This window comes from Uranotaenia lowii, chromosome 2 (genome assembly GCF_029784155.1).
Source record: "Uranotaenia lowii strain MFRU-FL chromosome 2, ASM2978415v1, whole genome shotgun sequence".
Lineage (NCBI taxonomy): Eukaryota > Metazoa > Arthropoda > Insecta > Diptera > Culicidae > Uranotaenia > Uranotaenia lowii.
This window is the reverse complement of record NC_073692.1, coordinates 27,262,282-27,290,227: the sequence shown is the minus strand read 5'-3', so window position 1 is coordinate 27,290,227 and position 27,946 is coordinate 27,262,282. Positions and strand designations below refer to the sequence as shown.

General features: G+C 31.5%; 1 protein-coding gene across 1 annotated transcript in view; it reads left to right on the top strand.

The window, feature by feature from the left end:
• The window catches only part of LOC129746312 (serine-rich adhesin for platelets), an 84,567-nt gene that overhangs the window by 39,521 nt on the left and 17,100 nt on the right, over positions 1-27,946 (top strand). The window contains exon 2 of the mRNA XM_055739913.1: positions 3,911-4,319. Coding sequence (XP_055595888.1) covers positions 3,983-4,319 — 337 coding nt within the window. The 5' untranslated portion in view covers positions 3,911-3,982. The remainder of the gene's footprint in view (positions 1-3,910; positions 4,320-27,946) is intronic.

The window sequence follows — 27,946 nt, the reverse complement described above, 5'->3', positions numbered from 1 at the left end:
AAATTAGATCATAAAATATCATCAGAGTAAAAAGTTATGGATGTTCAAAGTCGAAGTGACAGTGCGCGTGCTTTCAATTTCTATACAATTATGAACGGTACTGTATATTCGAAGAGTTCGAATATGTCTATGTGGCAGTGCTTCCAACTGTATGAAAACAAGCAAAACAAGATAAAAAAGTGCGTTCGTCAATACACAGCCTCTTTTGGGTTTTATCTCTCTAATCGAAAACAAGTGATTTTATTATATATCCGAAGTACATTTTAATAGCGTGATGCACTTGTGCTTAAATTTGCTTGCAATTTTCTGAATGATGAAGTTTAGAATGCAAAATTTTTTTTTAATGTGGAACTTTCAAGGTGGAAAATTTCGAACCTTTCACTTTCTATTTTTGGGGCATTTGCTACCGTTTGAGACTTATCATGAATTGCTTCATTTTTCAGATGAAAGCAGAGAAATATAAGTATCTGCGACATGGAACAAAGCTCCCTTATATTCAATGTTCGAACGCAGGTCAAATTTCAAGTTGAAATCGTTTTTCTTATAACACTGTTAAAATATTAAAGTTTAAAACAGTGCTTATTGCATTTCAATTTTTTTTTGAGACTTGCTAACAACTGTTGAAAAATGATGTGTAGCAAATCAACGGGAAAGATCTTTCAACGAGTCATGTTTTCCGAATTACCTAAACACCACAATTCCCCCGATGCTGTAATGTCACATCGTGTAAGTAGACACTGATAACGCTACTGTTATGACACCTTTAATGAGTGGAATATTTTTCAACTTTTACATCAATCAAACACGAGATGCCTCTAGAAGACTGCCTACGTGCTGATAATTAGCAACCAATTTAGAGAACATCGTTGATTAGCATCCGAAAATTTGTTTTCCAATCGAATTGGTAGTCACCGACCGTATTAGCATCCGAGCTGTGAATGAATTGTTCGTTGAAGGGATTTTTCCTTCAATCGGCGAGGGATTTTCGTTTATCAAACGATTCAATGGTGGGGTTTATATTTTTAATCTCATAGATCAAATCTTCACTCTTTTTTTAAACACATTTGGCAAAACCATCATCACCATCATTCCCAACGACCGAAATTCCTGCATTCCCCTGTGACGGATATTTGATTGAATGATTCAATTTGTGCCCAGGAGTGCAATTAACAAATCGTTACATCAACACGCACCCGTCCCCAGACTGACTGGAGGTGACTGGTAAATATTGCGGTTACTGGGAAAATTTCTAATCGCGCGACGGTAGCCTTCCGTGCGGTAGGCCAGCCGGAGCAGTAAACACAGTTAAAAAATTCACTCTTACTCACTATTTTCATTGAAAAGTTAAGAAGTAAATTCTTGAATCAAACTTCAAATCATTATTTTGCAAGAGAGGACAAAACATGAAGTCATCGGAATGAAATATTATTATTCTTAGTATTCATTGAGATTGAATTAATTACGAGCGTTTGAATCCCAGACAAAACAAAAAACAATCTACATTATTGAATACACATTTTTCCATAGCCTGAGAATTAACTAATTTGGCATGACGAAGATTTTTGATGCGATAAATGCGTCTTTGATACTTTACATGCTGGTCGAATTCAATTATGTTGTCGTTAAAATGTAACAAATCGTATATGAGAAGTTAAAAAAGGAGTTGTGTACGGTGAATAGTCTATTATAGGAAATAATACCATTCGCATCGCAAAAAATTGGACTGCGCACTCATAACTGCGAAATTTGTGCGATCTGTCAAATCAGTATAAAATCTGACGGTTTTCTACACGCTAACCGCTTTTCAGTTAAACTTTATACGGCTAACTCCGACTGCAAAACATAGCACGAAATCCAACATTCAATGAATGATCGCTACCGTGTCGTCGAACTCTAAACTTATTTAAAGAACTACAGGTTTTCATTTTTTTTTTCGTGAATTTGTCCGCTGGTTGACCCCATCGCAAACAGGTTTTTTTTTATTATTCATTTTTCCGTGATTTTGACCGCTGATTGACCGAGCTCAAGGCAAACACAATTTTTTGTTTTATAAACAATAGATAATCCGATAAAAATATTTAGTAAACATGTTTGTTTGACAACTTTTTATTGAATCATCTTTCAATGTTTTCCGCTTGTTCATCCGATTTAATTTCAGTCGATAAATAATCCTTATGTAGAACAATGCTCATTTTCTTCTGGAATACAGTAATTTTTTTACAGTGGTACCTTACGGGAGCCCAAATCAGCTATCGCAGAAATAGAAAAAAAGAGTGGATCAGCAATACCTCAATCGAATAAATTTGTTCACAGTTGTCACCATCAGCCAATCGCGCGTCAAATTGTCTCAACATATGTTACTTGCTTGCTCGTCCGTCCGTCCGGAGCATAAAGGCCATCATCAGCAGGGGCAGAAATAGCAGTTGCAGTATGAGTTACTAGGCTCCGCCGGCCGCCAAAGGCTCGGAATCCGGCCAAAACATGCACAGCCAGTCAGTAGTGTGACTCCAAAAAGGTGCTGCTACAATAAATTATTCATCGCAGATCGACATGCTTTTGCTGATACACATGGCATAGGATGTAGATATATTTCCCACCCGGGCAAGGATGGCATTTCACCTTCTGGCCGGACGAATGCCGGGGCCTCGTGAATCTACAATTAAACCGCCTCGCCGCGACCTGGTGGTACGAAAAATACAATAAATCTTGAAAGAAGTATTTGAAAATGATATGAAATGACTGTTGTTCAATTAAGATCCTCTGAACAAGGATAAACATGAAAATTTATCTAAACATTTATTCTGTTGTTCATGACAGCACCGACTAGAACACTCAACAATAAAGTTAGATATGTACAGTAGACTGAGTCGATTTGGAGTCATTTATGAACTTTTAAAACCCTGGGGTCTAAAAAGCTTTGTATTGGTTCAAAACTCATCCATGATTTGAAGTTACGGTCTTCGACAAAATTGTTCAGCGGAAAATTTCCTTGAGATCATTAATAAATTGGCACGAAAACCATAAGCAGGCTCGGCTCCACACAAGAAACCAAAACCGATGTTGATTTTTCAGTACAAAATTTACAATTTTCTCAAATAAACATAAAAGTTAAATCCTTGAAACGTTATTTAAAAATTATGCGAAAAATCGAAGCTTTTTAGACCCCAGGGTTTGAAAAATTCAAAAATGACCCCAAATTGACTCAGTCTAATGTACAGTAGAGTACCCCAAATTTGTAGGGGAAATCCGAAACCTGTGAAATGTAACCATTGGAAATCGAAAATTTTTTGTGAGCCTAAAAAGGTTAACATGAAAATATGAAAGCGTAACAAAGTTTAGCACGAGTCTTACACTTGATTATTACAAAGCTTGCTCGAGATGAAATTAATTCAAGTAAACGGCGTGAAGATATCCTCGGCTCAGGAATTTAACCTTTCAAACGGAGGCATTTCTGATGAACCGATTGCCCTTTTCTTGGCTTAGAATAAGCTCAAGCAAACCCAAGCCTTTCCTTTCACTGCCCTTTTACGAGACTCCAGAAGCCTCAATCGATCTCTAATCTTGAAACTCACCAAGAAAAGCTCGAATTCTTCAGAACTCGATTCTCTAACGGTTCACCCTTGGTTGTGACGAGTAAGATGCCGACAAACTAAGCACAACGCGACGGCAACGTCTGAAACGTGATTCTATTCAAGTTCACTAACGTTTGCTTACTCACGCCGGCATTGGAAGCTCTTCTCTAGCCGGTTTCTACTATACTCGATGTCTGATATGTCACTCGACGACACCACTCCTCATACCGTTAGAGTACCATTCATGATGATCCCATTTATGATCGACGTATTAATAGATTTGCCTCAATTATTTCAAGACCCGTAGCTCAATAATTACTTCTAACTTCTCATTACAGATTATCTATCCCAATTCCCCTGAAATTGGGTAACGATCGGCTTGACCAACAACATCAACAGCAGCAGCGACAATGAGGAGTCCCGATAATTTGGGGCCACCAGCGGCAGCGGCAGCCCTAGGAGGATCAAACACCCCACCAGAAAGCTCCCTCGAACCATGCTCCTCTTCCAGTTCCTGCAGTCGACGACGACACAATTTAGCCACCTCCCATCAAAATCATCACCATCGCAGCCATCGATCATCCTCCATTAGCTCCCCCTCCCTCTCAAAATGCAACTCCACCTCCTTCGCCCCATCCTACTCCTCATCGGTGAACCCGTCAAAGATCACATCTGGAATGGGATTAGCAGTAGCCCTAGTAGCCACGTTGCTCCTCTTCACTTCGCTAGTGTCGGTAGCTCAATCAGGTGTGTATAATTATTTTCTTTTTTCTAAACTCTAGTTTAGTAGCTAATCAACACGATGAGCGAGTCCCGTGGGATCTTTCTGCTCAATATAATGAAGCCCCGATCTACGAGTTGCCCGGATAGTTTCAATAACAAATCAATTAATATAAATTAGTCGAACATACAGATGAACTGATCTAGCTGTCGACAGATCGGTTGAAAACAATCATGAACCACACCTTCTGTGGGAACTGCGGTAAATTTATCACCAATCCTAAAATAAACTAATGAATAAGAGATTACCCTTTAGATTTTAGAATGTCAAAACCAAGTAAGAAACTGAACCAAACAAAAAAACACTAAAAAAGATAAAAGTTGTCAAAATTGTCAAAATTGTCGAAATTGTCAAAATTGTCAAAATTGTCAAAATTGTCAAAATTGTCAAAATTGTCAAAATTTTCAAAATTGTCACAATTGTCAAATCAGTCAAATTTGTCAAAATTGTCAAAAATGTCAAAATTGTCAAAATTGTCAAAATTGTCAAAATTGTCAAAATTGTCAAAATTGTCAAAATTGTCAAAATTGTCAAAATTGTCAAAATTGTCAAAATTGTCAAAATTGTCAAAATTGTCAAAATTGTCAAAATTGTCAAAATTGTCAAAATTGTCAAAATTGTCAAAATTGTCAAAATTGTCAAAATTGTCAAAATTGTCAAAATTGTCAAAATTGTCAAAATTGTCAAAATTGTCAAAATTGTCAAAATTGTCAAAATTGTCAAAATTGTCAAAATTGTCAAAATTGTCAAAATTGTCAAAATTGTCAAAATTGTCAAAATTGTCAAAATTGTCAAAATTGTCAAAATTGTCAAAATTGTCAAAATTGACAAAATTGACAAAATTGTCAAAATTGTCAAAATTTTCAAAATTTTCAAAATTGTCAAAATTGTCAAAATTGTCAAAATTGTCAAAATTGTCAAAATTGTCAAAATTGACAAAATTGTCAAAATTGTCAAAATTGTCAAAATTGTCAAAATTGTCAAAATTGTCAAAATTGTCAAAATTGTCAAAATTGTCAAAATTGTCAAAATTGTCAAAATTGTCAAAATTGTCAAAATTGTCAAAATTGTCAAAATTGTCAAAATTGTCAAAATTATCAAAATTGTCAAAATTGTCAAAATTGTCAAAATTGTCAAAATTGTCAAAATTGTCAAAATTGTCTGAATTGTCAGAATTGTCAAAAATTACAAAAATTACAAAATTGACAAAAATGACAAAAATGACAAAAATGACAAAAATGACAAAAATGACAAAAATGACAAAAATGACAAAAATGACAAAAATGACAAAAATGACAAAAATGACAAAAATGACAAAAATGACAAAAATGACAAAAATGACAAAAATGACAAAAATGACAAAAATGACAAAAATGACAAAAATGACAAAAATGACAAAAATGACAAAAATGACAAAAATGACAAAAATGACAAAAATGACAAAAATGACAAAAATGACAAAAATGACAAAAATGACAAAAATGACAAAAATGACAAAAATGACAAAAATGACAAAAATGACAAAAATGACAAAAATGACAAAAATGACAAAAATGACAAAAATGACAAAAATGACAAAAATGACAAAAATGACAAAAATGACAAAAATGACAAAAATGCCAAAAATGACAAAAATGACAAAAATGACAAAAATGACAAAAATGACAAAAATGACAAAAATGACAAAAATGACAAAAATGACAAAAATGACAAAAATGACAAAAATGCCAAAAATGACAAAAATGACAAAAATGACAAAAATGACAAAAATGACAAAAATGACAAAAATGACAAAAATGACAAAAATGACAAAAATGACAAAAATGACAAAAATGACAAAAATGACAAAAATGACAAAAATGACAAAAATGACAAAAATGACAAAAATGACAAAAATGACAAAAATGACAAAAATGACAAAAATGACAAAAATGACAAAAATGACAAAAATGACAAAAATGACAAAAATGACAAAAATGACAAAAATGACAAAAATGACAAAAATGACAAAAATGACAAAAATGACAAAAATGACAAAAATGACAAAAATGACAAAAATGACAAAAATGACAAAAATGACAAAAATGACAAAAATTACAAAAATGACAAAAATGACAAAAATGACAAAAATGACAAAAATGACAAAAATGACAAAAATGACAAAAATGACAAAAATGACAAAAATGACAAAAATGACAAAAATGACAAAAATGACAAAAATGACAAAAATGACAAAAATGACAAAAATGACAAAAATGACAAAAATGACAAAAATGACAAAAATGACAAAAATGACAAAAATGACAAAAATGACAAAAATGACAAAAATGACAAAAATGACAAAAATGACAAAAATGACAAAAATGACAAAAATGACAAAAATGACAAAAATGACAAAAATGACAAAAATGACAAAAATGACAAAAATGACAAAAATGACAAAAATGACAAAAATGACAAAAATGACAAAAAAGACAAATATGACATGACAATTTGAACAAATTTTTTTTTTTTATTTTTAGCACAAATAGAATCAATCTGATTTGTTATCCCAGAAAATTGAAAACCAGATTGGTTAGGCATCATCTTTCGACAAATTGCTGCTCATTTTGCATCGGGAAAAATGCGATACTAAATTATACTATCGTTTTGGCATTGAATGCTCATTTTGGTTAATGTTTGCTATCAACTCAGACATCAAAATTTGCTCGGGATGTCAAATAAATGTGTAAGTATTGTAAGAATGATGAAAATTGAATGGATAAAAATCGTTAAAGTTTAAAAACACAACGAAAGCAAAATTCAGAACTCAAACTACAGATTCTGAATGTAAGAATTTAAGAACAAGTTCAAAGTGTACAATTTGTTGCTACTTCCTTTTCTCTTACAAACTTAGATCAGATTAGGCAAATAATTTGTAGTTCTCTGGCCGAACGGAAGTATCAATTGCAATTGCACGAGCCATCGAGAAAGGTATCATTTCCCAAAACAGCAACAACGATAGAAACCTAGGACTTAAAAGCAGAAGCTAGCACATCGTCAATCAAAATCGACTCGCCGTTCAGTCAGTGTCCAGTCAGCTAAATGGCTTTATAATTCTGTGATTGAAAGTGAGCCAGCTATTGTTGGGCGAGCAAAAAAAAAATCCCTAACCTCAGTCGGTATCAATTTCGCAGCATGCAATTTTCGTAAGCATCATTTGTTTATAGCTCCCGTCAAATGAGTGATCTGAAAGCATTTCCGAATATACCGGTCGCGTCTAGCGATTGGTTTTTTTTAAGAGAGGGAAAAGGGAAGTGGAGTCTTCCCAGGGTAGAAAATAACATATCGCGAATCTCATCCTTATTGAAATTTGCATACCCTCTAGAGACTGTGTGGAGGAAACGCCTCCACTCGTAGCGACTTTTAATCAATCAATTTGTTGTGAACTTCACCCAAGTATTGATAGGCATCATTTGCGGTGTTTTGAAACTCAGCTACATGACAGGTTTCTGAGTATGACTGTTCAAAAAGGGCAGCGACGCGTACGATTATGATTGAAAGTTTGGATAATTCCTATCATCTATCAGCAAGTCTGTAGCCATGGCATAGTGGATAATATTCATGTCTGGCATATCAATAAGCACTTATATGAATATCGGTCAACGAATGCTCAGTACTGTTTCAGTTTCAGTGAGTTGGTTATTTTAGAATTTTAGGATGCTAGTCATCACAACTCTCGAAGAATAAACGCAAAGTGCTATGTGATCTCTTCAAGAAAAAATAAGTTTAACTCAGATAATACCTACATGTGTATTAGGGTGGCAGCCAAATGGGTCATGTCGGATTTCGAAAACCAATTGTTTGAATTTTGTAGATTGGCCCAAAAAACTGACCTGGGCAAAATTTTAGCTCAACCTCTCAGCTTATCTAAAGAGGCCCCATAGCGCTCAAAGTTTCGGTTTTTTACCTTCAAAAATCACCAAACGGGGGATTAAAGGAAATTCTGAAAATTTAATTTTCAATTCTGATGCCAAATGACTTAGGCATGCATGATCTGGTTTTGTCTCGTGTTATTTTTTGGCCAAAAATCGACTTTCTGGTACTCAGCCATTTTTCAGAAAGCTGGCCGTTTTTTGCCCCAGAAATCGATTTTTGATCAGTTTTTTTTCTTCTTCGAGATAACACCAGATCTCAACGTTTCATGCATTTCTGAATCATTTTGCATCATAAATAAAATTTCAATTTTCAGAATTTCGTTTGGGTCACCTTTGAAAATTTTTAAAATTTAAAAGTCCATTTTAGACTAAAAATTTTGTTTCCGAGATAACACAAGATTTCGACGTTTTATGCATTTTCAGGTCATTTAGCATCAACATTCAAATTTCGATTTTTTGATTTCCTTTGTTCCCCCCTTTTGAAGATTTTTAAGGGTAATTAAGCCGAAACTTTGAGGCACCCCTAAATCAAGTATGAGAGACCTGAAATTTTTCACAGGTCAATTTTTTGGGCCAATCTTTAATATGTACATGGTTTTTTTTAAGAACCGCAGTTTTCATTGATTTTTAGACAAATAATATTATTATTAACACCACCCGGAAGCGTTTTGAAATCAAACTCGCAATAGGTTTCGTCGTCGACGATAACGCACATACATTTTCCACACAGCAGTTGATCATATAATTTACGAGGTCTTGGTTAGACGAGAGCAGCTTTTCCAACTTTTTTGTCCACATCCTGAGCTGAGGCAGTCTTCTTACTGACGGAAGCACGCATGACTTTGCGGTCCAAAGTGTTGTCCACCGGATCCTGTTTTCGCCCAAATTTTTTGTTGTCTACAAGCTGCTTTCCTCTCCATACTTTCAAATACCACTTAAAAGCGCTCCATCTTCCACTTGGCGGATGTTGCCAAAAGTGCACCATTTGTGCACATTTTTTGCGCTTTTCTGGCTTTGAAAATTTAAGCTCTCGATACACGCAGAGTTTAAAGTTAAACTGTAAACAACAACCTCCAGTAGCTGTTTAACCTCCCGCAAAAGCAGTACATGTCCCGCTTTTTTGTTGGATGTCCCGCCGTCCCGCTTTTTTCTAAAAATGTCCCGCTTTTCAATCATTAGCCTCAATTTCAATTCATTTTTTGAACACAGAAAATCTTACAAATAGGGTAACGGACTTATTTTGGACCAGGGGACCTATTTTGGACCACCTTGTCTAGCTCTCTTTAAAAACATCAGTTTGCGGAAAAATTTTGGGCATTACATCAAGTATCCGCGCTTCAACTATATTTGTAAAAAAATCATGATAAGATGCTTTATAAGTGAGCTAGACGAAGTGGTCCAAAATAGGTCCTCTGGTCCAAAATAAGTCCGTTACCCTATGTATTTTTTCTCAAAACATCCAGTATTTTTCATAATTTATATACCTAAGACAGTTTTTTTGAGTTTTTAAAGTTTAACGAATTTGAAATATATTTGTTATTACACAAAAGTTTTTTACGCGGCATCAAATCCGTCGTTTCATGTAGGTTTTGAAATATTTTCTCTCAAATATCGTGTTAATTCGCGAAAACCGTAGAAAATAACCGTGCTTATGGCATCAAAACTTATAAATACAAGTGATGTAAGTAACTAGGAAAAAATACGATATTGAAAGAATTTACCGTCCAGAATTTGTAAGATTTCATCTATGAGCTCAAGTTTTGGTGTTATAGCGGTTCAAAGATAAAAAGTACGTTAATTTAAAGGAAAATAAGTCGCTCATAACTAATAAACAAAAATATTCACATGAAAAACAAAAACTGTTTATGGATCATATCAGTACTCTTGATATAAATCACTTATTAGATCTGGATTAGATGTTTCAATCTAAGGGAGAGATAAAACGTTTTAAAATAAATTTCATTATGAAATTCAATAAACGCCCTTTTGAAATATTGGATATATTGGAGAAATTGGAGATTTACCTTCAGTTTTTATGCCATATTTCACTTCGAAATTCCCATACTCAGGAAAATGGGAGAGAAAAGTTACAAAAAACCTTCTCTAACTTTTTTCGCAGAAGGTTGACTCTTGGTTATAAATCGTAAATTGGAAATGCTTAGTATACTATGGTCATATTCTATAGTGTTGCTTTTTGCCGACCATCAAATTGACGGTTTCCCGTACAGATGGGTATAGCTAAAAAGTCCGTAAACGTTGTGTTATGAGTTTCTTAAATGTCCCACTTTTATCGGCTGTGCCCCACTTTTTTTTAGTGAAATGTCCTGAATTTTTCTGAAAGCCTGTTTCACCCTAATCCACTCTTGAGTGTCAATATGACATTATTGGAAGTTTGGCGGCTTGTAATTTTATTCGACAACTGCTAACATGGAGATATAACTAAATTATGACGACTACCTAAAATGAGTTTGAATAGTAAATTATTTAAGATCAGACGAACAGACATGACACTCTGAAAAAAAAAAACGGTCAATTTTTCGCAAAGCGATTACACTGCCACCTGTTGCCAGCATTGCCTACCAATATCGCAATTGTAATATAACAATTAGACCAGTGCAAAAAATGACTTGCTCCCATATGTTTTTTCGATGCCTGGTGACTTACATCAAGCATCAGTGTTAAATTCGAGATGTTTTGGTTGACTCCTGACATAGCGCAACGCGTTTCAATTTTGTATGGAAATTTGTATGGAAGAAGAAATTTCTGCATATTAAATCATCCAGAAAATTCCAATAAGTTTGACATGAAGTTGGTCTTGATTTTTGGTTTTGACTATTCTTAAGCTTCATTTTTTGCTAACATGGCAAGCAGCTAAGAATTTAATGAAAAAAGTTATAAACATTTCAAAATAAAAAAAAAATCTGAATCTTTTTTTGGTAAGGTTATTAATAAATTCTCTGGCAATGCAATGCAGTTTTTTTTAGATTTTTTATTCTCATCCTACGGTTACACAGCTTTCAAAAAAACAGGCTAAAACGCTAAAATTCAAAAAATTAATTTTGAAAAAATATTTCAATAACATCGAATATATTTTTCGGGGAACATGTAAGGTTTTTGCTTTGTTCACATGAATTGCACTACAAGAATTAAGGAATTCTTTCATCCAAAGTAATATTTTTTGGAAATTTCAGTACATCTCTGGCGATTTTGAATAAAAAATTTTGTTTTCCCATGTAAATTTACATACAAAATTGAAACTCGTTGCGTTAATTAAGGACTGGATGGATCGCTTCTAAATTTTTTTTTAGCTATTTCTGGCAGCAAAAACTACCAAAAAACGATATGGAAGGTGTAAAAATTTAAGAATTTGAAATTTTCATACAAAGTGTGCAGCGGTATAATAACCATATTAGGTAACCATGATATCTTGACATAAATTTCTCAAGTGTAAACAAACATTTTATAATTTTTGTTTGAGGATAGCCCAAAAATCGTAAATTTTCGAAGATCGGGATTGCAAAACTCAACTTAAAAACCGATAGATCTTCCCGGGGAACAAGTATTTGAACGGTTATAAACGTAACAGTGTTAAGTGGTTTTCTGTCGGCTCAATTTATCTGGAATTGATTTTGAGATCATTTAGATCTCTTCGAATCCGTTTAGTGGCAGCTAAAACCTTCCAACGGATGATTGGACGGACAACTACCCAGCATTATTGAAGAAAGGTAAAGACCATAAAAAACCGTGATTTAAACTCAAATGTTTTGAACGTCAGCTCAAAGAAATTTCGTATTGAAAAAACAAAAAATGCATCGAACTGTTTTGATTTGGCCCAATTCTGCCAAAACCTGAATATGTAATCTATCATGTTTTGTTTTTTATTTTAATAACCTCATCGGTTTGTGATTATATTTCGAACATATGCTTCCCTCATGAAAATTACATTGATAATTTAAAATTCCTGTCAAATCATGGATTTCCAAAAAAAAAACATCACTTCTCATGACCATGAAAAACCTTTATATCAAAGGACATGAATCTAACATTGTTAAAAAAATTGTTGTACAGATAATTAAAATCACGTACAATGTCGCACAATAGAATAGGACCACAGCTCAATCCAAAACAGAAAGTGACAAAACTTTGAGAAAAAAAATTCCATTTAAGTGCATCAAACCATTTACAAATTGTAAATTCCATTCTTCGAAGAAATTCAAATCATCCGTAGTTAAAACAATTGTCCTTTATTTAAAAATGCGTTTTAAGCATACTTACTGACTAAAATAACGTGACATAAAAATAGGACCGCTTTAGAATTCATGGTAAAAAAATATAAAAAAAAGCAAATTCATACCGTGATCGATTTGCAGGGTTAGTACTTGGTGGTATAACCCTTATTACGCATCACTTCTCGTGCCCGGTTCGGCATCGACTCCACCAGCTTTTGGCACGTTCTCACCGGGATAGCGTACCACACCGCCTGGATTCTCTCCCACAGCTGCTGCATGTTTTTTGATTTTTCGGTGTACACCTTACGTTTAACTATTTCCCATAGGTTCTCTATGGGATTGAGATCAGGGGACTGTGCTGGCCACTCCATAACGTCTACCTTATTATCCTGGAACCACTTTTTAACCGTTTTAGCGGTATGTTTGGGGTCGTTGTCCTGGCTGGAACTGCCACTTTAGGGGCATCTCCCACTCGGCGTGAGGCAGCATTACTTCCCGAAGTCTCTGGGCGTAGAGATGCTGGTCCATAATCCGGTCGATCCAGTACAAGGGACCCAACCCGTACCAAGAAAAGCACCCCCACACCATGATGCTACCTCCTCCATGTTTGAATGTTTTATTTGTATACTGGGGCATATACGCACAGCCGAGTGGGCGATGGACCCAACTCTTTCCGTCCGAGCCGATGAGGTTCACTTTGGTCTCATCCGACCACAGCACATTTCTCCATAGTTTCTCCTTATACGGACCGACCCAATCGAAGTGGTCCTTCGCATACTTCAGCCGCGCCTTCAAGTGCTTCGGCGTCAGCATCGGCACCTTCCGGGGACTTTTTCTTCCTAGTCCCTTCTCCGCCAACCGTCGCTGAACCGTCCGGGAACTCACAGATAAGTTCAGCTCGTCTCTGATCTGCTTGGACGCTTTGAAAGGGTCCTTTTGCGAGGCCCGCTTGATTGCCGAATCGTCCTTCGGCGTCGTTTTGCGGGGGCGGCCGGTCAGTTCCCGTTTGCCGGTGCTGTGAAGAGCGTTGAAAACGAAAGTTTTCGACCTTCCTAAGGAAATCTCGCATTGGCTTTTGCCAGCCTTGTACAGATTCCGGATGATCGCTCGCTGGACCTCCGTGCAGTGCTGTGCCCGACCCATCGCTTTTTCGCTGAAAACAGAGTAGGAGGAAGGAAGTCTTTATTTTTTGTTTGTTTTCATGATTTACATAATTAATTTTATGGGAAATACTTACCAGGACACGAAAATGGACAAACAACACCGAAAACAACACCTTTTCTTCAAATCTAGAGTGCTGAAAATGCCGGAACAGCCGAACCGATGAGCTGGTTTTATTTAATGACGCGACTTTTTTCACCCTCTGACAGCTTTCTGGTCGAGTAGAACAAACGGGTTGCTTTGATTGCAACAAACGTGCAGTATACAAAGTTGGCATACTACAATAAGTGCTTGCCGCTAGGTGTTGCATATTATTATATTTTAATTGGCAGTTTAAAGGTGATTTGAATATTTTGCATTAGAACGGTCCTATTCTATTGTCCGACACTGTAATTTACTTGAAGTTTAATTCGAAGATTTTTCACTTATTTTCATGCAATTTAAAATCCTCAACGGCCGTTCTCCTGAAAAGCCGACAACTTCACTCAGATTTTTTTCTTCAAAGGTTTCTCATCACTGCTTCGACATTCGAACAGAATATGTTGTATCATCCTGGATAAGGTAGCTCCCTCAAACATTACTACAAGATCTCTCAAATCCGAATTGTTCCAAATTACTATCTCCTAAAATTCAAATTCAATAGCTTTAAGATTATTGGTCCCGTTGCTGTAAAATATTAGTCAAGTGTCTGGAAATAACATACTGATCTGAAATAATGTCTGAAATAAGACTGACACGCTCTCGATACGCGGAATCTTCAGAACTTTCCAGTCGACTGTTGGCTCTTTTATCACCAGCCCGATTGTCTCATTCGCCGAAACAGAAAAGATGGTCATCGTCCGGTGTAGCATTTCTGGATACTCTGGATTAAAAAACTTCAAAAATAGCAACCGGAATCGAGACTTTTTCATTTGATGCTGCATGAAAACTTATTTTGTTAATTATTCAATCTAAATATTGAAGACCATAGAAACGGAAAGCGACTGTGATTGAGAATCTTTAATTCGATTACAGTGCCTCTGGTTCCGACATCGCCTAGCTCCTTAAGAGCAAGTTCACTCGTGTTGGGTGAAGTGGTAGAAATTTTGACACTTGTAGCACATTTTGAAAATTTTACCAAGCAAAAATGTTTTCAAGATCTTTGAGCGTTGTATTTTTTTACAGCACTGTTTCTATTCCAGCTATTTTTGCATCACAGCATGCGAGAATACAACACGTTTCGTAAAAACTCTTGAAGGTCACAGATCTTGAAATGTTTTCAAAATGTGCTACAAGTGTCAAAATTTCTACCTCTTTCTCCCAACACCAGTGAACTTGCTTATCTGACAATGATTGGGACAATTTCCCAAATCCATCTCAATCGCAGGGCATTTGTCCAGTTTTTTTTTCTTTAAGTAGATTTAAAAAAAAAAACCACTTAAACCAACAGATCATAAAATCCCTCGGCGGCGGCTTAATTGGGTTTTTTCTTCCACATGCTTTTTGCCTTTTTTACAAACAACCATCAAACAACTAATGTTAATAGTTTTGGAGCATTTTTGAGAACCGGTTTTGGATTTTAGACCACCACACCATTCAACCACAAAATAAATTTAACACTGCCATTATTTTAAAAAGCACTTATTGTAAACTGAACTGTTGCTCGAAGTCCTAGTAACCCTAACGTAAAACTGAAGTGTTGTAGCTTAAATTGTCTGTAAAACATATTTGAGTTACATTTTAAGATTTTCAAAACTAGCTTAGCTTATCTTGATTAACTACTCACATCCACCTTAAACCATTAAACCCGAAATGCATAGTTATAGAAAATAGATTACTTCCTCCAAAATCAAATTATGATTACAATCAGTTCGAGTTCCACGATCGCTGGTGTGGCTCAGTAGAACAAGTTCCACATCGCCAATGGTTGCTACTCCGTGATTGACCGAGGCCATAAATTTTGTTCATTTTAAGATTTTCAAAACTATAAATTTATTAAAAATCGGTCTAGTAACAAGAGGGTCTAGCGGTTTTAATTAGGAGTGTCAAATTGACACTCTAGGAATCCTAACGGGTATACATTTCAGGAACGGATGTTAGTTAAACGCCATCCGGAATGAGCAGCGTTGTATCAAAATCATGCTTAGACATAATGAAACACCCTTTCGATACGTTATTCCGGTAAATTCTACCGGTTTTTCGTTAAAAATTATCAAGCTTATGTAGTTATTTGATTTAACATTACCAGCTCTAGGGTAATAAAAACAGGCATTTCAGTTAAAGGGTGATACGGTCAAATTTTGGTCAATATCAATTTGACGTATTTTTTCAATTTTGCATTTAGAAAACCTGAACACCCCTCATTTTGAAGGTGTGTGTGTAGAATGTTGCTCCTATTTTGATTTTGGAATTCACTCTTCAGTTGTCAAAATGCCGTCCAAGAAAAAAGAGCAGCGTATCAAAATTTTGCTCGCGCATCGCGAAAATCCAAGGTACTCTGGCTCGCAAAATCGCTAAAAGTTGCCAAATCAACCGTTAAAAATGTAATGGAAGTGTTTGGGGAACGTTTGTCGACAGCCAGGAAGTCTAGATCAGGGGGAAATCGAAAACCGGAAGCCGATGAGACGACAAAGAGAGTTGCCGGTAGTTTCAAGCGAAACCCTAACCTCTCTCTCCGAGATGCCGAAAATAAGCTGGGTGTATCGTCTACAACAGTGCATCGAGCCAAAAAACGAGCCGGACTATCGACTTACAAGAAGGTAGTGACTCCAAATCTCGATGACAAACAAAATACGACAGCCAAAGCGCGATCCCGGAGGCTGTACACGACGATGCTGACGAAGTTTGACTGCGTGGTCATGGACGACGAAACCTACGTCAAAGCCGACTACAAGCAGCTTCCGGGACAGGAGTTTTATACGGCAAAAGGAAGGGGAAAGGTAGCAGATATTTTCAAGCACATGAAACTGTGAAAGTTCGCGAAGAAATATCTGGTTTGGCAAGCCATCTGTACCTGTGTCTTGAAAAGCAGCATTTTCATAGCTTCCGGGACTGTCAACCAAGAAATTTACGAGAAAGAGTGTTTGAATAACCGTCTGCTGCCTTTCCTGAAGAAACACGGAAGTTCTGTACTGTTTTGGCTGGATTTGCATCTTGCCATTACGGTGAGAAGGCCACGGAGTGGTACGCCGCCAACAATGTGCAGGTGGTTCCCAAGGACAAGAACCCTCCCAACACGCCAGAGCTCCGCCCAATTGAGAAATACTGGGCTATTGTCAACCGGAACCTAAAGAAGACCAAAAAACTGCTAAGGACGAGCAGCAGTTCAAGGCAAACTGGCTTTCTGCGGCGAACAAAGTGGACAAGGTGACTGTACAAACTCTGATGGCAAGGGTTAAGCGTAAGGCCCGGCAATTCGGATTTGGAAAAGCGGAAGTCTAACTGAATATTTTTCCTGAATTTTATACTCATTAAACTTGAAAAAGAAATTTAATTTTAATTTTTAAATTAACGATTTAATCGATTTACACGCGTTTTCCCTTGACCAAATTTTGACCGTATCACCCTTTATCATTAACGATTCAACGGTGATTTAACGAGCTGTCACGTTGACAAACCCGAGATTCGGTATTTTTTCAACCGAAAAAGATTCGAAATACTTAAAGCTTTCATTAGTCTGTCATGAATAAAATTCTCGAACGAATGAACGAGCTCCACATGTTGAGAATTCGGTAAAAGAATCACCGAGTTCGGTGATTTCTAGTTACTATTTAAGTCGGCTTCCAAAGTTCTTTTAATTAAAAATCAGGATGCACAAGTATTTAATCTATCACAACTAAGGCACCTGAGCACAGAATTCTGTTTCTTAGAAGTACTTGCTGTCTGCTTCCCGATTGCCTACAACCGAGGTGCAAAAATTACGATCACGCAAATTGTAAGAACAAAATTCATTTTGTGTACAAACACAGACTGAAGTGTACACAACATAAACCATGATCGGAATTCCCGATACCTTCTGAAACTTTGCGCAATAACTAAATAAAAGACGCACTTTTAAAAGAGGAAGAAGCAGTCGGCGCACTTGCTCACAAAGATGAGGAGGCCGGATATGATTTATGCTTAGTACATTTATTGTGCGGCGCGTATTCATTCGTACTTGAAAACCGTTTTGCTTTTGCTGCGTGTGCGCCCGGCCGGTCCGAAGAATTGTCAATAAACAAACACCTATCATATCTTATCCGTTTGCAGGGCGCGTGGGCGACCAAAGTCATCCTGGATGACGAACAGTGGAAAAAAGTCTGTTTCATGGAAGTTTTTTTTTTTTTCATTTTCAACAATAGAAACATTTGGAAGCTTCTTTTAAATATGAGTTTGTATCAGATTTTGACCTAAAAATTTTAAAATTTTTCCAATTGTCCAGTCTGAGTCAGACTGCTAAGGGGCAGAATTGTGTGGTGGGCGCTTGAATCGCCGGATTCTCCTTGCGCAGTTTGCCATAGAAGAGCCAGCGCAAACAACCGTTTTGTACGTATATTTAATACCCTAGCTTGCTAGAATGACCCTTGTGTATGCGGCTCGAGTTTACACGCCGCATTTGTCGGAAACTTCAGGTATTTGAGCTTTTGAATGGCTTGCAGATTTGCAAAACAAACCGATTAGCTGTAAATACTTAAATGAGCAACGCGTCGCCGCCGCCGGTTTCGATCGTTTGCGTTGAACATCGGCAGACATTGCAGATCGTCTTCTTCTGTGTTCTTAGGATTTTGATCTGAAACGGAAAGTGTTTTATTTACACTTAAATAATTTGCTTGACTTTGTTCAGAGGAAAGATGGATGACGTCAGACGATGGCTGCGAGATCAAAATTATTGTCCTCCGCCCCATCGTTGTACAGCATAAATAAAATTGTCAATGTTTCTGCTGTCCATGGTTTTTTTTTGAAAATTTTAACAATTTTTACAGTTTTGACAATTTTGACATTTTTTACAATTTTGACAATTTTGACAATTTTGACAATTTTGACAATTTTGACAATTTTGACAATTTTGACAATTTTGACAATTTTGACAATTTTGACAATTTTGACAATTTTGACAATTATGACAATTTTGACAAATTTGTCAATTTTGACAATTTTTACAATTTTGACAATTTTGACAATTTTGACAATTTTGACAATTTTGACAATTTTGACAATTTTGACAATTTTGACAATTTTGACAATTTTGACAATTTTGACAATTTTGAAAATTTTGACAATTTTGACAATTTTGACAATTTTGACAATTTTGACAATTTTGATAATTTGGACAATTTGGACAATTTGAACAATTTTGTCAATTTTGTCAATTTTGTCAATTTTGTCAATTTTGTCAATTTTGTCAATTTTGTCAATTTTGTCAATTTTGTCAATTTTGTCAATTTTGTCAATTTTGTCAATTTTGTCAATTTTGTCAATTTTGTCAATTTTGTCAATTTTGTCAATTTTGTCAATTTTGTCAATTTTGTAAATTTTGTCAATTTTGTCAATTTTGTCAATTTTGACAATTTTGTCAATTTTGTCAATTTTGTCAATTTTGTCAATTTTGTCAATTTTGTCAATTTTGTCAATTTTGTCAATTTTGCCAATTTTGTCAATTTTGTCAATTTTGTCAATTTTGTCAATTTTGTCCATTTTGTCAATTTTGCAAATTTTGTCAATTTTGCAAATTTTGTCAATTTTGTCAATTTTGTCAATTTTGTCAATTTTGTCAATTTTGTCAATTTTGTCAATTTTGTCAATTTTGTCAATTTTGACAATTTTGTCAATTTTGTCAATTTTGTCAATTTTGTAAATTTTGACAATTTTGAAAATTTTGTAAATTTTGTAAATTTTGTAAATTTTGTTAATTTTGTCATTTTTGTCATTTTTGTCATTTTTGTCATTTTTGTCATTTTTGTCATTTTTGTCATTTTTGTCATTTTTGTCATTTTTGTCATTTTTGTCATTTTTGTCATTTTTGTCATTTTTGTCATTTTTGTCATTTTTGTCATTTTTGTCATTTTTGTCATTTTTGTCATTTTTGTCATTTTTGTCATTTTTGTCATTTTTGTCATTTTTGTCATTTTTGTCATTTTTGTCATTTTTGTCATTTTTGTCATTTTTGTCATTTTTGTCATTTTTGTCATTTTTGTCATTTTTGTCATTTTTGTCATTTTTGTCATTTTTGTCATTTTTGTCATTTTTGTCATTTTTGTCATTTTTGTCATTTTTGTCACTTTTGTCACTTTTGTCATTTTTGTCATTTTTGTCATTTTTGTCATTTTTGTCATTTTTGTCATTTTTGTCATTTTTGTCATTTTTGTCATTTTTGTCATTTTTGGCATTTTTGTCATTTTTGTCATTTTTGTCATTTTTGTCATTTTTGTCATTTTTGTCATTTTTGTCATTTTTGTCATTTTTGTCATTTTTGTCATTTTTGTCATTTTTGTCATTTTTGTCATTTTTGTCATTTTTGTCATTTTTGTCATTTTTGTCATTTTTGTCATTTTTGTCATTTTTGTCATTTTTGTCATTTTTGTTATTTCTATCATTTTTGTCATTTTTGTCATTTTTGTCATTTTTGTCATTTTTGTCATTTTTGTCATTTTTGTCATTTTTGTCATTTTTGTCATTTTTGTCATTTTTGTCACTTTTGTCACTTTTGTCATTTTTGTCATTTTTGTCATTTTTGTCATTTTTGTCATTTTTGTCATTTTTGTCATTTTTGTCATTTTTGTCATTTTTGTCATTTTTGTCATTTTTGTCATTTTTGTCACTTTTGTCACTTTTGTCATTTTTGTCATTTTTGTCATTTTTGTCATTTTTGTCATTTTTGTCATTTTTGTCATTTTTGTCATTTTTGTCATTTTTGGCATTTTTGTCATTTTTGTCATTTTTGTCATTTTTGTCATTTTTGTCATTTTTGTCATTTTTGTCATTTTTGTCATTTTTGTCATTTTTGTCATTTTTGTCATTTTTGTCATTTTTGTCATTTTTGTCATTTTTGTCATTTTTGTCATTTTTGTCATTTTTGTCATTTTTGTCATTTTTGTCATTTTTGTCATTTTTGTCATTTTTGTCATTTTTGTCATTTTTGTCATTTTTGTCATTTTTGTCATTTTTGTCATTTTTGTCATTTTTGTCATTTTTGTCATTTTTGTCATTTTTGTCATTTTTGTCACTTTTGTCACTTTTGTCATTTTTGTCATTTTTGTCATTTTTGTCATTTTTGTCATTTTTGTCATTTTTGTCATTTTTGTCATTTTTGTCATTTTTGGCATTTTTGTCATTTTTGTCATTTTTGTCATTTTTGTCATTTTTGTCATTTTTGTCATTTTTGTCATTTTTGTCATTTTTGTCATTTTTGTCATTTTTGTCATTTTTGTCATTTTTGTCATTTTTGTCATTTTTGTCATTTTTGTCATTTTTGTCATTTTTGTCATTTTTGTCATTTTTGTCATTTTTGTCATTTTTGTCATTTTTGTCATTTTTGTCATTTTTGTCATTTTTGTCATTTTTGTCATTTTTGTCATTTTTGTCATTTTTGTCATTTTTGTCATTTTTGTCATTTTTGTCATTTTTGTCATTTTTGTCATTTTTGTCATTTTTGTCATTTTTGTCATTTTTGTCATTTTTGTCATTTTTGTCATTTTTGTCATTTATGTCATTTTTGTCATTTTTGTCATTTTTGTCATTTTTGTCATTTTTGTCATTTTTGTCATTTTTGTCATTTTTGTCATTTTTGTCATTTTTGTCATTTTTGTCATTTTTGTCATTTTTGTCATTTTTGTCATTTTTGTCATTTTTGTCATTTTTGTCATTTTTGTTATTTCTATCATTTTTGTCATTTTTCGTCATTTTTGTCATTTTTGTCATTTTTGTCATTTTTGTCATTTTTGTCATTTTTGTCATTTTTGTCATTTTTGTCATTTTTGTCATTTTTGTCATTTTTGTCATTTTTGTCATTTTTGTCATTTTTGTCATTTTTGTCATTTTTGTCATTTTTGTCACTTTTGTCATTTTTGTCATTTTTGTCATTTTTGTCATTTTTTATCATTTTTGTCATTTTTGTCATTTTTGTCATTTTTGTCATTTTTGTCATTTTTGTCATTTTTGTCATTTTTGTCATTTTTGTCATTTTTGTCATTTTTGTCATTTTTGTCATTTTTGTCATTTTTGTCATTTTTGTCATTTTTGTCAATTTTTGTCATTTTTTGTCATTTTTGTCATTTTTGTCATTTTTGTCATTTTTGTCATTTTTGTCATTTTTGTCATTTTTGTCATTTTTGTCATTTTTGTCATTTTTGTCATTTTTGTCATTTTTGTCATTTTTGTCATTTTTGTCATTTTTGTCATTTTTGTCATTTTTGTCATTTTTGTCATTTTTGTCATTTTTGTCATTTTTGTCATTTGTCATTTTTGTCATTTTTGTCATTTTTGTCATTTTTGTCATTTTTGTCATTTTTGTCATTTTTGTCATTTTTGTCATTTTTGTCATTTTTGTCATTTTTGTCATTTTTGTCATTTTTGTCATTTTTGTCATTTTTGTCATTTTTGTCATTTTTGTCATTTTTGTCATTTTTGTCATTTTGTCATTTTTGTCATTTTTGTCATTTTTGTCATTTTTGTCATTTTTGTCATTTTTGTCATTTTTGTCATTTTTGTCATTTTTGTCATTTTTGTCATTTTTGTCATTTTTGTCATTTTTGTCATTTTTGTCATTTTTGTCATTTTTGTCATTTTTGTCATTTTTGTCATTTTTGTCATTTTTGTCATTTTTGTCATTTTTGTCATTTTTGTCATTTTTGTCATTTTTGTCATTTTTGTCATTTTTGTCATTTTTGTCATTTTTGTCATTTTTGTCATTTTTGTCATTTTTGTCATTTTTGTCATTTTTGTCATTTTTGTCATTTTTGTCATTTTTGTCATTTTTGTCATTTTTGTCATTTTTGTCATTTTTGTCATTTTTGTCATTTTTGTCATTTTTGTCATTTTTGTCATTTTTGTCATTTTTGTCATTTTTGTCATTTTTGTCATTTTTGTCATTTTTGTCATTTTTGTCATTTTTGTCATTTTTGTCATTTTTGTCATTTTTGTCATTTTTGTCATTTTTGTCATTTTTGTCATTTTTGTCATTTTTGTCATTTTTGTCATTTTTGTCATTTTTGTCATTTTTGTCATTTTTTGTCATTTTTGTCATTTTTGTCATTTTTGTCATTTTTGTCATTTTTGTCATTTTTGTCATTTTTGTCATTTTTGTCATTTTTGTCATTTTTGTCATTTTTGTCATTTTTGTCATTTTTGTCATTTTTGTCATTTTTGTCATTTTTGTCATTTTTGTCATTTTTGTCATTTTTGTCATTTTTGTCATTTTTGTCATTTTTGTCATTTTTGTCATTTTTGTCATTTTTGTCATTTTTGTCATTTTTGTCATTTTTGTCATTTTTGTCATTTTTGTCATTTTTGTCATTTTTGTCATTTTTTGTCATTTTTGTCATTTTTGTCATTTTTGTCATTTTTGTCATTTTTGTCATTTTTGTCATTTTTGTCATTTTTGTCATTTTGTCATTTTTGTCATTTTTGTCATTTTTGTCATTTTTGTCATTTTTGTCATTTTTGTCATTTTTGTCATTTTTGTCATTTTGTCATTTTTGTCATTTTTGTCATTTTTGTCATTTTTGTCATTTTTGTCATTTTGTCATTTTTGTCATTTTTGTCATTTTTGTCATTTTTGTTATTTCTATCATTTTTGTCATTTTTCGTCATTTTTGTCATTTTTGTCATTTTTGTCATTTTTGTCATTTTTGTCATTTTTGTCATTTTTGTCATTTTTGTCATTTTTGTCATTTTTGTCATTTTTGTCATTTTTGTCATTTTTGTCATTTTTGTCATTTTTGTCATTTTTGTCATTTTTGTCATTTTTGTCATTTTTGTCATTTTTGTCATTTTGTCATTTTTGTCATTTTTGTCATTTTTGTCACTTTTGTCGTTTTTGTCATTTTTGTCATTTTTGTCATTTTTGTCATTTTTGTCATTTTTGTCATTTTTGTCATTTTTGTCATTTTTGTCATTTTTGTCATTTTTGTCATTTTTGTCATTTTTGTCATTTTTTGTCATTTTTGTCATTTTTGTCATTTTTGTCATTTTTTGTCATTTTTTGTCATTTTTGTCATTTTTGTCATTTTTGTCATTTTTGTCATTTTTGTCATTTTTGTCATTTTTGTCATTTTTGTCATTTTTGTCATTTTTGTCATTTTTGTCATTTTTGTCATTTTTGTCATTTTTGTCATTTTTGTCATTTTTGTCATTTTGTCATTTTTGTCATTTTTGTCATTTTTGTCATTTTTGTCATTTTTGTCATTTTTGTCATTTTTGTCATTTTTGTCATTTTTGTCATTTTTGTCATTTTTGTCATTTTTGTCATTTTTGTCATTTTTGTCATTTTTGTCATTTTTGTCATTTTTGTCATTTTTGTCATTTTTGTCATTTTTGTCATTTTTGTCATTTTTGTCATTTTTGTCATTTTTGTCATTTTTGTCATTTTTGTCATTTTTGTCATTTTTGTCATTTTTGTCATTTTTGTCATTTTTGTCATTTTTGTCATTTTTGTCATTTTTGTCATTTTTGTCATTTTTGTCATTTTTGTCATTTTTGTCATTTTTGTCATTTTTGTCATTTTTGTCATTTTTGTCATTTTTGTCATTTTTGTCATTTTTGTCATTTTTGTCATTTTTGTCATTTTTGTCATTTTTGTCATTTTTGTCATTTTTGTCATTTTTGTCATTTTTGTCATTTTTGTCATTTTTGTCATTTTTGTCATTTTTGTCATTTTTGTCATTTTTGTCATTTTTGTCATTTTTGTCATTTTTGTCATTTTTGTCATTTTTGTCATTTTTGTCATTTTTGTCATTTTTGTCATTTTTGTCATTTTTGTCATTTTTGTCATTTTTGTTATTTCTAATCATTTTTGTCATTTTTCGTCATTTTTGTCATTTTTGTCATTTTTGTCATTTTTGTCATTTTTGTCATTTTTGTCATTTTTGTCATTTTTGTCATTTTTGTCATTTTTGTCATTTTTGTCATTTTTGTCATTTTTGTCATTTTTGTCATTTTTTGTCATTTTTGTCATTTTTGTCATTTTTGTCATTTTTGTCATTTTTGTCATTTTTGTCATTTTTGTCATTTTTGTCATTTTTGTCATTTTTGTCATTTTTGTCATTTTTGTCATTTTGTCATTTTTGTCATTTTTGTCATTTTTGTCATTTTTGTCATTTTTGTCATTTTTGTCATTTTTGTCATTTTTGTCATTTTTGTCATTTTTGTCATTTTTGTCATTTTTGTCATTTTTGTCATTTTTGTCATTTTTGTCATTTTTGTCATTTTTGTCATTTTTGTCATTTTGTCATTTTTGTCATTTTTGTCATTTTTGTCATTTTTGTCATTTTTGTCATTTTTGTCATTTTTGTCATTTTTGTCATTTTTGTCATTTTTGTCATTTTTGTCATTTTTGTCATTTTTGTCATTTTTGTCATTTTTGTCATTTTTGTCATTTTTGTCATTTTTGTCATTTTTGTCATTTTTGTCATTTTTGTCATTTTTGTCATTTTTGTCATTTTTGTCATTTTTGTCATTTTTGTCATTTTTGTCATTTTTGTCATTTTTGTCATTTTTGTCATTTTTGTCATTTTTGTCATTTTTGTCATTTTTGTCATTTTTGTCATTTTGTCATTTTTGTCATTTTTGTCATTTTTGTCATTTTTGTCATTTTTGTCATTTTTTGTCATTTTTGTCATTTTTTGTCATTTTTGTCATTTTTGTCATTTTTGTCATTTTTGTCATTTTTGTCATTTTTGTCATTTTTGTCATTTTTGTCATTTTTGTCATTTTTGTCATTTTTGTCATTTTTGTCATTTTTGTCATTTTTGTCATTTTTGTCATTTTTGTCATTTTTGTCATTTTTGTCATTTTTGTCATTTTTGTCATTTTTGTCATTTTTGTCATTTTTGTCATTTTTGTCATTTTTGTCATTTTTGTCATTTTTGTCATTTTTGTCATTTTTGTCATTTTTTGTCATTTTTGTCATTTTTGTCATTTTTGTCATTTTTGTCATTTTTGTCATTTTTGTCATTTTTGTCATTTTTGTCATTTTTGTCATTTTTGTCATTTTTGTCATTTTTGTCATTTTTGTCATTTTTGTCATTTTTGTCATTTTTGTCATTTTTGTCATTTTTGTCATTTTTGTCATTTTTGTCATTTTTGTCATTTTTGTCATTTTTGTCATTTTTGTCATTTTTGTCATTTTTGTCATTTTTGTCATTTTTGTCATTTTTGTCATTTTTGTCATTTTTGTCATTTTGTCATTTTTGTCATTTTTGTCATTTTTGTCATTTTTGTCATTTTTGTCATTTTTGTCATTTTTGTCATTTTTGTCATTTTTGTCATTTTTGTCATTTTTGTCATTTTTGTCATTTTTGTCATTTTTGTCATTTTTGTCATTTTTGTCATTTTTGTCATTTTTGTCATTTTTGTCATTTTTGTCATTTTTGTCATTTTTGTTATTTCTATCATTTTTGTCATTTTTCGTCATTTTTGTCATTTTTGTCATTTTTGTCATTTTTGTCATTTTTGTCATTTTTGTCATTTTTGTCATTTTTGTCATTTTTGTCATTTTTGTCATTTTTGTCATTTTTGTCATTTTTATCACTTTTGTCGTTTTTGTCATTTTTGTCATTTTTGTCATTTTTGTCATTTTTGTCATTTTTTGTCATTTTGTCATTTTTGTCATTTTTGTCATTTTTGTCATTTTTGTCATTTTTGTCATTTTTGTCATTTTTGTCATTTTTGTCATTTTTGTCATTTTTGTCATTTTTGTCATTTTTGTCATTTTTGTCATTTTTGTCATTTTTGTCATTTTTGTCATTTTTGTCATTTTTGTCATTTTTGTCATTTTTGTCATTTTTGTCATTTTTGTCATTTTTGTCATTTTTGTCATTTTTGTCATTTTTGTCATTTTTGTCATTTTTGTCATTTTTGTCATTTTTGTCATTTTTGTCATTTTTGTCATTTTTGTCATTTTTGTCATTTTTGTCATTTTTGTCATTTTTGTCATTTTTGTCATTTTTGTCATTTTTGTCATTTTTGTCATTTTTGTCATTTTTGTCATTTTTGTCATTTTTGTCATTTTTGTCATTTTTGTCATTTTTGTCATTTTTGTCATTTTTGTCATTTTTGTCATTTTTGTCATTTTTGTCATTTTTGTCATTTTTGTCATTTTTGTCATTTTTGTCATTTTTGTCATTTTTGTCATTTTTGTCATTTTTGTCATTTTTGTCATTTTTGTCATTTTTGTCATTTTTGTCATTTTTGTCATTTTTGTCATTTTTGTCATTTTTGTCATTTTTGTCATTTTTGTCATTTTTGTCATTTTTGTCATTTTTGTCATTTTTGTCATTTTTGTCATTTTTGTCATTTTTGTCATTTTTGTCATTTTTGTCATTTTTGTCATTTTTGTCATTTTTGTCATTTTTGTCATTTTTGTCATTTTTGTCATTTTTGTCATTTTTGTCATTTTTGTCATTTTTGTCATTTTTGTCATTTTTGTCATTTTTGTCATTTTTGTCATTTTTGTCATTTTTGTCATTTTTGTCATTTTTGTCATTTTTGTCATTTTTGTCATTTTTGTCATTTTTGTCATTTTTGTCATTTTTGTCATTTTTGTCATTTTTGTCATTTTTGTCATTTGTGTCATTTTTGTCATTTTTGTCATTTTTGTCATTTTTGTCATTTTTGTCATTTTTGTCATTTTTGTCATTTTTGTCATTTTTGTCATTTTTGTCATTTTTGTCATTTTTGTCATTTTTGTCATTTTTGTCATTTTTGTCATTTTTGTCATTTTTGTCATTTTTGTCATTTTTGTCATTTTTGTCATTTTTGTCATTTTTGTCATTTTTGTCATTTTTGTCATTTTTGTCATTTTTGTCATTTTTGTCATTTTTGTCATTTTTGTCATTTTTGTCATTTTTGTCATTTTTGTCATTTTTGTCATTTTTATCATTTTTGTCATTTTTTGTCATTTTTGTCATTTTTGTCATTTTTGTCATTTTTGTCATTTTTGTCATTTTTGTCATTTTTGTCATTTTTGTCATTTTTGTCATTTTTGTCATTTTTGTCATTTTTGTCATTTTTGTCATTTTTTGTCATTTTTGTCATTTTTGTCATTTTTGTCATTTTTGTCATTTTTGTCATTTTTGTCATTTTTGTCATTTTTGTCATTTTTGTCATTTTTGA